Source organism: Chenopodium album, chromosome 1 (assembly GCF_948465745.1).
Source record: "Chenopodium album chromosome 1, dcCheAlbu1.1, whole genome shotgun sequence".
In the NCBI taxonomy this organism is placed as follows: Eukaryota; Viridiplantae; Streptophyta; class Magnoliopsida; order Caryophyllales; family Amaranthaceae; genus Chenopodium; species Chenopodium album.
In genome coordinates, this window is record NC_137834.1 from 64,184,841 (window position 1) to 64,194,980 (window position 10,140).

Genomic DNA, 10,140 nt, shown 5'->3' on the forward strand with positions numbered 1-10,140 from the left:
ACTTCAAAATTTGTATTTGTGTTTCCCCTGCTTATGTATTTTTCAATTCCAAAAGAAGAAATCGTATCCGAAGGCATTGGTCTTTCGGGTATGGTGTTATGAATAAAAAAAAGTTTGTTCGTTGTAATCATATTTTGTTAAGTATTGACTTGATCATGATCTTTTAATAATAATGAATATTTCTACATGACCCTTAAGCATGCAATGCAAACATGAATGAAATCTAAACTTTAATATGATACACATATACTTATCTAAAGCTAGTAGGAGATTTACGTTTTTTTTTTTTTTTTTTTTTTGTTGTGAATCTCACAAATATAACACTGTACCAATTAAGCATAATACTTTTTCAACTGATCAAGGTTGGTGAAATGAACAAACTTATTTCCAACAAGATCCATCAATTTTACTGCCCCTGCTGGTGTAAGATGTTTGACCAGGAAGGGACCATACCAGTTTGGCTTGAACTTTCCCCATGGATCATGAATCGGTGCTCGATTTTCCTTGAGTACCAAATCTCCTTCTTGTATATTCCTTTCCCTGACCCTTTTATTAAAAGCCCAATCAATGCATCTTTGATAAATTTGGATGTTGTGAAGGGCTTGCAACCTTCGTTCACTTGCTAAAGAAAGCTCATCGTATAGTTCTTTAAACCATTGTTCTTCAGATATTTCGCTTTCATTCATTACGCGACGAGATTGAATCTCTGTTTTGATTGGAAGAAGCGGATCCATTCCATATATCAAAGAATATGGAGTAGTCCCAGTTGGTGTTCCAATGGAAATCTTATATCCCCAAAGTGCATAGGGAAGCTTATAGGCCATTCTCGAGCCCTATCTGTCATCTTGGAAATTATCGTCTTGATGGTTTTGTTAGCTGCTTCAACAGCTCCATTGGTTTGAGGACGAGACGATTGGTGATGTCTGATTTTGTATTTCTCAAGGGTTTCTTTAAGATGGCCTTCAAATTGTGAACCATTGTCAGAGATAATTTCAAAAGGTACCCCATACCGACATATAATGTTATTGATTACAAATTTTGAAACTTGTTTTGCCCCCAGTTTTGAATATGATGATGCCTCCACCCATTTCGAAAAATAATCGACAGCAACCAATATATATTGATGCCCATTCGAAGCTTTTGGATGTATTTGCCCAATGATATCTATGCCCCAACTAAAAAAAGGCCATGGAAAAGTAAAATTATTCAGGCTAACTGGCGGCATATGATTAAGGTTTGCAAATAGCTGACATTTTTTGCATGTTTGTACGAAATGGATGAAATCACTTTCCAAAGTGGTCCAATAATACCTTGCTCGAAGAATCTTTCGAGCAAGCATTCGTCCATTCATATGAGGCCCACATTTTCCCCCATGTACTTCTTCCATGATCCTTTGTGTTTGTTCCCCGTCAATGCATAACTGCAAATTTCCATCGAAACTTTTATGATACAACAAACCTTTTAATATTGTGAAATGAGAAGCTAGCCTTCGAATAGCCAACTGATCCTTCTTGTGACTTCCTTCAGGATATTCTCCATCGATTAAATACTTCTTAACATCAGTATACCAAGCATCCTCATCATCTTCTTGGGTTAATAAAGCAATTGTTTGTTCGAAATTAACCACTGGAATTTCTTTTTTTACAATCGTTACTGATTGTACCTTCACATCATAATCCCAAGTCAAATTTACCGCAAGATTTGCCAAAGCATCGGTGAAGCTATTTTGCTCACGAAGCTATTTCTACAATCGTGTACATTTGTAACCTTTCATCCCGAACTTTCCAAGCTCCAATAGTCTGGGAAATTATGAGATAAGAATCACCGTATGCTGTGAGATTTTTTGCACCAGCTAAAGCTGCTTTGATTCCATACATGCAAGCTTCATATTCATCCGTGTTATTCGTCGTTGGGAAACTAAGCTTCACAGCGAAGGGAATATGTACTCCATAAGGATCGATCAATAATACTCCTGCACCATTGCCCATCCTGTTGGAGGCTCCGTTGAAATACATCTTCCATTGTGACGTACTAAGACAGAAAATATGTTCATTTGGAAAATCATCATCAAATTCATCACTCGATATAGGTCCATCAGCCAAAGCTTCAGATATAGCCCTCCCTTTGACAGACTTTTGATTCACACACTGAATGTCAAATTCTGATAATATCGCATGCCATCTTGCTATTCTTTCACTCAAGATTGGCTTCTAAAAAATGTACTTGATTGGATCTAACCTCGAAACCAGATAAGTAGTATGTGCTTGCAAATAATGTCGAAGCTTCTTTGTTGCGTAAATAAGGGCAATGCAAGCTTTTTCCAAAGGAGTGTATCTAGTTTCATACTCAAGGAACTTTTTACTAAGGTGGTAGATAGTTATTTCCTTCCTTGTACCCTCTTGGTATTGTGCCAAAAGAGCTCCCATGGTCGTTTTCGTAATAGTAAGATATAATATCAAGGGCTGCCCCGGCTTTGGTGGCATTAAAAGTGGAGGATTGGAGAGGTATTCTTTCATTGAATCGAATGAAGCCTGACATTCGTCATTCCATTTTGTAGGAACTTTTTTCTTAAGTAACTTGAATATAGGTTCACACCGGGTTTTCAATTGTGATATGAACCTACTAATATATTGGATTCTACCAAGAAATCCCCGAATCTCCTTTTCTGTTCTTGGTGGAGGAAGCTCTTGTATGGCCTTTACCTTGTCAGAGTCGACTTTAATTCCGTCTTGACTTACAACGAAGCCTAGAAGCTTTCTCGAAGTTACTCCAAATACACATTTTTGAGAATTCAATCACAAATTATATTTCCTAATTCTGTCAAAGAATGGTTTTAAAGCATCAACGTGCGTCTCACGGTCATGAATTTTGACAATCATGTCATCAACATAGACCTCCACAATATCATGGATGAGATTATGCAAAATGGTTGTTGCAGCCCGTTGATAGGTTGCCCCAAAATTCTTTAATCCGAAGGGCACTGCTTTATAACAAAAAGTTCCCCATGGGGTAATAAAAGAAGTTTTGGACATGTCTTCTTCCTACATAAGTATCTGATTGTATCCCGAGAATCCGTCCATGAATGAGAACATGGCGTGTCCAGTAGTGTTATCAACTAGAACATCAATGTGGGGCAAAGGAAAATAGTCTTTTGGTGATGCTGAATTTAAATCACTAAAATCAATGCATACTCTGACCTTTCCATCCTTTTTGGGCACTACCACCACATTTGCCAGCCATTCCGGATGCTTGATTGGTTTGATGAAGTTGGCATCAAGCTGCTTTTGAATTTCTTCTTTAACTTTGAGACTAACTTCTGGTTTCATTCTACGAAGCTTTTATTGCTTTGGCTTGCTATCGGGGTAGAGCGGTATACGATGTTCAGCAACATTACGATCGACACCAGGCATATCAGCATAAGACCATGCAAACACATCCACATATTCTCTAAGTAAAATAATGAATGCATTTTGTTCATCAAGGGAAAGGGAAGATCCTATCTTGACTTCTTTTACATCATTATACATACCTATGTTTACAGTTATAGACTCTTCCATGGGTGTCACACATGATTTAGGTTCATTGAAAAGTTCATTATTAGAAAATGCATCATGATCAAGATCAATTTCTTGTACGCAAATATGTTTACAAGTAATTGTATCGATATCTTCATGATATGAGATATCAGGCAGTGTATGGATAGATGATTGGCTAGATGATGAGCTATCTGTTAGGGTTTGGTGAGTCCGACTCACCGCGGAAACAACCCCGACCCAAAGAACCACTCGCAATTAATAAAACCATAAAGCATAACTAATAAAAACGAGAAAGGGAAAATCGGAATATACCTTTGAAGAGTGCTTCGCCCTCACAAACGGGCTCGTACTTGAAAGCTCTAGCTCCGATAATACCGAGCCTCCAACGGTATCCACCCACAAAGGACGAACACCGACTTTTTAGGCCTGCTACCTTGATGTTAGCAAGGTCTGACCAAAACCCAAGTGTTAATGGAGTTTAAGAGTTTTTGCCAAAATGAAATGCTCTTTCTAACTCCCACTCAAGCACTTTTCTCCAAATCCCAAGATGGGTATTTATAGAGAAAAATGGGATTGAGAATTTCAATCCCATCAATGTGGGATCATGAAATTCCACAATTTAATTTAAAGATAAAATAAATTAAATAGGCAAGCAAGTAATAAATCAACAAGTGTCCTTCTTGTATGTAAAGAGAAGTGAGGACCACTCGGAGAGGAGTGGACCATACTTGCTCCCCACTCCTTCCTCTCCTTGTGCCACTTGTCCTCACACAAACACACTCCCTTCACATGCTTCCCCAATGACTCGGCCCTAGCGCCCGGCCCAGCCTAGCCCCGCACACGCGAGCTGCTAGCTGCTTCCTTCTCGGCCCAGCACGCCCACGCACATATGTGCGGTCTGCTGCTGCCGATGGGCGCTGCTAGCAAGCCAAGCACATGTGCGGGCTGCTAGCAGCAGCACGCGGCAGCAAGCCACGCAATGCTTGCGGGCTGCTGGCTGTAGCTTGCTAGCAAGCCTCGCACATGGTGCGGGCTGCTAGCTTGCCTAATCCCCTAGCACTCGGGATTCTGATGCTAGGGGTATTTTAGTTATTGTTGATTTATTAATAATTTTGCCGTCTCGTCTTCTACTATTTTGACTCGACTTTCGACGCTCAGTTTCGACGCTATGAGCTCGAATTTCTGACGTCTAAATATTTAACACTCGGGCGACGAATTAATTTCTTCTGAATTAATTCGTCGAGTCGGTTTGTATATTTGCTTGGGTATGACCCGAAGGGTTCAGTCATGATTAAGCTGTAATATTAATTATACATTATTATTACTGATCGAAAGCGGCCTTCACCTAGGCATTCCGATCACTTGACCTTACTGAATATATTAGCTTTCTAATAATTTTGTGAACCCGCTATCAGAATAATACACTTGTTCGAAGGACACCATTCCTTTCAATCTCCCACTTGTCCTTCCGGACAAGTGAGCATTTAGTGTATAGCCCCTTTCATGTGTCTCTTCATGTCTCTCCATGAACTACAGGGTAAGATTATTCGTCATCCCTGTTACGTCCATAAGTGTTTCTCGAAATTCGAGTTTGACTGTCAATAAGCAGATGATTTCTAAAATCCATCTGAGCACGACCATGCATTTTCACAGTCTCGCTCTTCGAGAGGCCTTGTAAACAACAGGACATGTTCTCTATTGTTAGTAGGGGGACATTCCCAGTCTCGCAATGTAGCTTCTCTTACTAAGAGGACCTAGCCGCCTGATATCTATCGTTATAGTCTCCTATTACGGCAGACGTTTGACGGATACCAAAAACGGACTAGTACTCAAACAAGAGACCTCCCATTACTCATGGTCGAGGAAAAGAGTTCCGATAGTAATAATGAGAAAAATACTTATAACGATTTTAATCTCTTAAAGTATTCTCATAGGTCGATCCAGTATGGTTCTAAACCAATACATGTGCAAATGATTTATATCCTCATAGCACAAGAAACGGTGCTATAAATCATACTACACACTAATCTCTAATGGTCATTAATCGTCCACAAATAAATGACCTTGATTAGGGATAATTTTCGATTAAAATATTCAATGTTCACTTAATAGGTGTTTCATCACTACAAGAAAATAACCTTTTCGTAGCGATTATTTTAACCTTTAGTATCGATTGTAATTGCAACAAAAAGCTTTCCCAACGAATGCTCATTCGATACAATATCCCCCGTTGCCTTAGCCTTTAGTAGTGGTTTTCAATATTGCTGGGGTTGGCCTCAATAATCGATACGAAAAACTACATCCAATCGTGGTGATTATTGTAGCGATTACAATCGCTATAAATGTTTAACTCATTTTCTTCAAAAAAAAAAAAAAAAAAACATGCAACCTCAAACTCTTATATTAAATGTTTCACCAATAAGCTATGACATATTTTATGTACTCTTTGTCAAACAATTTTTATATATCTAGTGTTGAAAAGGCTTTTAGTATCGATTATCAGGATTTAGTGGCGATTGTAAATGATACGATTTCTCAAAATTATATAAATGTGTAATAATAGTGTGGATATGTATTATTATGTTTTCCGTATCGATTTTATATGGGAAAACCATGGCGATTGTAAAAATGATACGACATCCTTAGTTATTTCACAAACATACTTGCATATTGTAGCGAATGTACAATCGCTACAAAATAATCGCTACGAAAAGTGATTTTTCTTGTAGTGCATTATCCAAGACATTGTTTTGATACCCTATTTTGAATATTTATTAAAATTGAATGGACTCATTATTTAATTCTAAACCACAATTAAATAGAGACGGAGTGTTTAAATTGCATGAAAAATTTAATTACTCCATAAATGAATGGTTCATCATAGTGCTTTACATTAACATTGTCCAAAATTTAATTAAAACACTATAGTAAGGAAATCAAAGCCAGTTCACGACATGCTTGATTCCCATTGCCTCAATGTGTTTGTTGTGCTTCACTTGATGCAAAGGTTTGGTGAGTGGATCGGCTACATTATCATCCGTTCCTACTTTACAAATTCTGATTTCACCCTCTGACTTCCATTCTTGAATCATGTGAAATCGCCTCTGGACATGTTTGACCTTCTGATGTTCTCGTGGCTCTCTAGCCTGAGCAATAGCTCAATTGTTGTCACAATAGAGGTCTATTGGACCCTTGATAGAGGGTACAACATCAAGTTCCCCAATGAACTTGCGAATCCAAACTGCCTCCTTAGCTGCCTCAGATGCTGCCAAGTATTCGCCTTAAGTTGTATACTCAGTAGTTGTGCTTTTCTTAGCACTCTTCCAACTAAACGCTCCTCCATTGAGACATAATATGTATCCGGATTGTGAATTGAATTCGTCTCTGTCTGTCTGGAAGCTTGCATCGGTATATCCCTCAACAACCAATTCATCTTTACCCCCATAGACCAGGAATTTATCCTTGTTCCTTTTCAGGTATTTTAGGATACTTTTAGCCGCAGTCCAATGCGACTCTCCTGAGTCTGATTGGTATCGGCTCGTAGCGCTCAAGGCAAACGATACATCTGGCCTAGTATATATCATAACATACATGATCGATCCAATAAGCGAAGCATATGGAATCTGATTCATCCTTTCCCACTCATCAGGTGTCTTTGGACACTGCTTCTTGCTTAGGGTTTGATGCGGTTCCAAGGCATCAATATTGTTATTATAATTATTTTTATTGTTATTTTTAGTTTATTATTAGATGACCGAATTTATTAGTATATTTTTGTTAGTTTAATTCGGTTAGTATAAGATAAGCTTAACTTTAAAGATCATATTTGCAAAATATTATCTTTACAAGTTAGAGTTAGTTTCCTAGTTAGATTAGATTTTGTTTTACCGATTTTTAGGCTAATTATTTAGCTTATAAATACGTGATGGTGTTTAACAAAAAGTATGATTGATTGATTTGAAATTTATAAAGGTTTACGTAAGCTTGTGCTTGTGTATTCTTGGCCTAGTTTAGGTTTTAAGCTCGTGTTGCTTAGCGTTTCTTGACCGAGACTCAAGATTCCAAACCTTTCAACTGCGATTGAAGGTTATATCCATCAAAATCCATATCAAATTGGTGTGGCTGCTGTTTGACGAGGGACGAGTTTGACAATTTGTGTCAAAAAACTCAGTTTCGAATGTCATATTGATCGACTTGGTTCTCCTTCGTTTCTAAAGATTTTGAGGTGATTCTTTTTTTCAAATTGGTTAATGTTTTGTCTAGTTTTCACCTGCAAAATTTGAGAACTTTTCGAGAAGCATAGCTATTCAAATGGGTTCGTTCTTTACACCTGGTAAAAAATCAAATTAATCTGCCATTGTTGAGAAAAAAATAAACTGCGATTTCTTGGCTGGGAAGTTTTTTCTGAATTTTTGGTCGAGTATTTTAGACAGATAGGGCTAGCAGTATACAAAATTTCAGAATTTTTCGAGGTGTTTTCATTGGGTTTTGGTCCTCGTACTTTCGATCAATTTCTGGACTGGTTTTGTGTGTTTTCTCATCCACATAAACATGGAAAATAAAAGTTGGTTTGAAGCATTTATGATGGAAATCAAGAAAATGAATGAATGTTTGGATAGAATTGATGCTCGTTTTCAAATTCGTGACGTGAGATGTGGTGTACAAGATATGTCTTATGAGAAAGAGAAACTAGAGCAACCAATTGTTGAGGCTATATACGAGGAAAAAATTGTATCTTTACCGAGTGATAATCTTACAAATCCAATTTTAGAGCAATCTCATGAACAACTAGTAGAAGAAAAAGAAATTATGGAGCACAAAAGTGTATATTTGTCTAGTTTTGTTGACGAGGAGGTTACATTTGAACTATCTAAGTTGGTAGCAAAAAGTCAAATTTCTACAACTTCCTTTTATGGTGATAATTGGGATACAAATATTTTCACGTATTATTTCCATTATATTGATTGCATTGACAAAGGTGTGTCATCAATTAAAATTTTGGAGCATTCAATTGAAGTTTGTGGTGCATTCATTGGTGTAAAATATAAGCATGACGTGGTTGGATGGAGACATATTCTTTTAGCTCATGTTCGATTAATTTGGATGATATCTTGGTTCCATGATTTGCTAAAACTTGGGACAAGTTTTTTTCAAGAGGGGGAGTATGATGCGGTTCCAAGGCATCAATATTGTTATTATAATTATTTTTATTGTTATTTTTAGTTTATTATTAGATGACCGAATTTATTAGGATATTTTTGTTAGTTTAATTCGGTTAGTATAAGATAAGCTTAACTTTAAAGATCATATTTGCAAAATATTATCTTTACAAGTTAGAGTTAGTTTCCTAGTTAGATTAGAATTTGTTTTACCGATTTTTAGGCTAATTATTTAGCTTATAAATACGTGATGGTGTTTAACGAAAAGTATGATTGATTGATTTGAAATTTATAAAGGTTTACGTAAGCTTGTGCTTGTGTATTCTTGGCCTAGTTTAGGTTTTAAGCTCGTGTTGCTTAGCGTTTCTTAACCGAGACTCAATATTCCAAACCTTTCAACTGCGATTGAAGGTTATATCCATCAAAATTCATATTAGGGTTATTCCATGTGACATGGGTAGGTGGCCTATCTTGGTTCCTTCCATTTGGAATCGAGATAGTACCTTATCGATATAAGTACTTTGACTCAATCTTATCATCGTCTTTGATCTATCCCTATAGATCTTGATGCCTAGTATGTACTGAGCCTCTCCCAAGTCTTTTATTGAAAAACATTTCCCTAGCCAGGTCTTTACAGACTCCAACAACGGAATGCTATTTCCAATGAGCAAAATGTCATCGACATATAAGACTAGGAAGGCGATGTCACTCCCACTGACCTTTTTGTAAACACAAGACTCATCTGGATTCTTGATAAAACCAAACTTACTAATGGCTTCATCTAATCGCAGATTCCAACTTCTGCTTGCTTGCTTTAATCCATAAATGGACTTCTTAAGCTTGCATACCTTCTTAGCATTGTTTTGGTCGAGAAAACCTTCAGGTTGTGTCATGTACACAGTTTCTTCTAAAATTCCATTGAGGAAGGCGGTTTTGACGTCCATCTGCCATATTTCATAATTGTAATATGCATCAATCTCTAGAAGAATCCGAACGGACTTAAGCATTGCAACTGGAGAAAAGGTTTCATCATAATCAACTCCGTGAATTTGCCTGTAACCTTTTGCTACCAGTCTAGCTTTGTAAATGAATACATTTCCATCTTTGTCGGTTTTCAACTTGAAAATCCATTTACATCCGATAGGTGTGTAACCTTCGGGTAAATCAACCAAGTCCCATATCTGATTTTCAAACATGGAGTCCATTTCGGATTTCATGGCTTCTTGACATTTTGCAGAGTCAGGGCTCGTCATAGCTTACTTGTAGGTTGCTGGCTCATCTCCATCCACTACTAGGATGTTCTGATCTTCAAATAATACAACACCGAGATATCTATCAGGTTGAGATCTTGGCCGAGTTGATCTATGTAGGGTAATGGACTGAGCATTTGCATTGTCGGTTTGACTTTGCATATTTTGACTTTGACCTATATCAACAGATGCTTT

General features: G+C 37.3%; 2 protein-coding genes across 2 annotated transcripts; both read right to left on the reverse strand.

The window, feature by feature from the left end:
- Window positions 1-332: 332 nt before the first annotated feature.
- On the reverse strand, window positions 333-824 carry LOC145634311 (uncharacterized). The gene has a single exon (XM_081685734.1). The coding sequence runs from the start codon at window positions 822-824 to the stop codon at window positions 333-335; it is 492 nt and encodes a 163-aa protein (XP_081541860.1).
- Window positions 825-852: 28 nt separating this feature from the next.
- On the reverse strand, window positions 853-2,426 carry LOC145634320 (uncharacterized). Its single transcript, XM_081685742.1, has 5 exons — window positions 2,247-2,426; window positions 1,749-2,132; window positions 1,311-1,663; window positions 1,046-1,175; window positions 853-960 (listed from the first exon to the last, which is right to left on the reverse strand). Exons 1-5 carry the CDS (start codon window positions 2,424-2,426, stop codon window positions 853-855), a joined length of 1,155 nt encoding a protein of 384 aa, XP_081541868.1.
- Between the last annotated feature and the right edge of the window lie 7,714 nt (window positions 2,427-10,140).

Bases quoted from the DNA above. Each gene is read 5' to 3' on its own strand.
- LOC145634311 (XM_081685734.1), bottom strand. From the start codon at position 824: ATGGCCTATAAGCTTCCCTATGCACTTTGGGGATATAAGATTTCCATT.
- LOC145634320 (XM_081685742.1), bottom strand. From the start codon at position 2,426: ATGGGAGCTCTTTTGGCACAATACCAAGAGGGTACAAGGAAGGAAATA. The intron at 1,176-1,310 runs GTATTATTGGAC...GCCTTTTTTTAG, and splicing joins CGAAAGATTCTTCGAGCAAG to TTGGGGCATAGATATCATTG. The intron at 961-1,045 runs GTTTCAAAATTT...CACAATTTGAAG, and splicing joins CAAAACTGGGGGCAAAACAA to GCCATCTTAAAGAAACCCTT.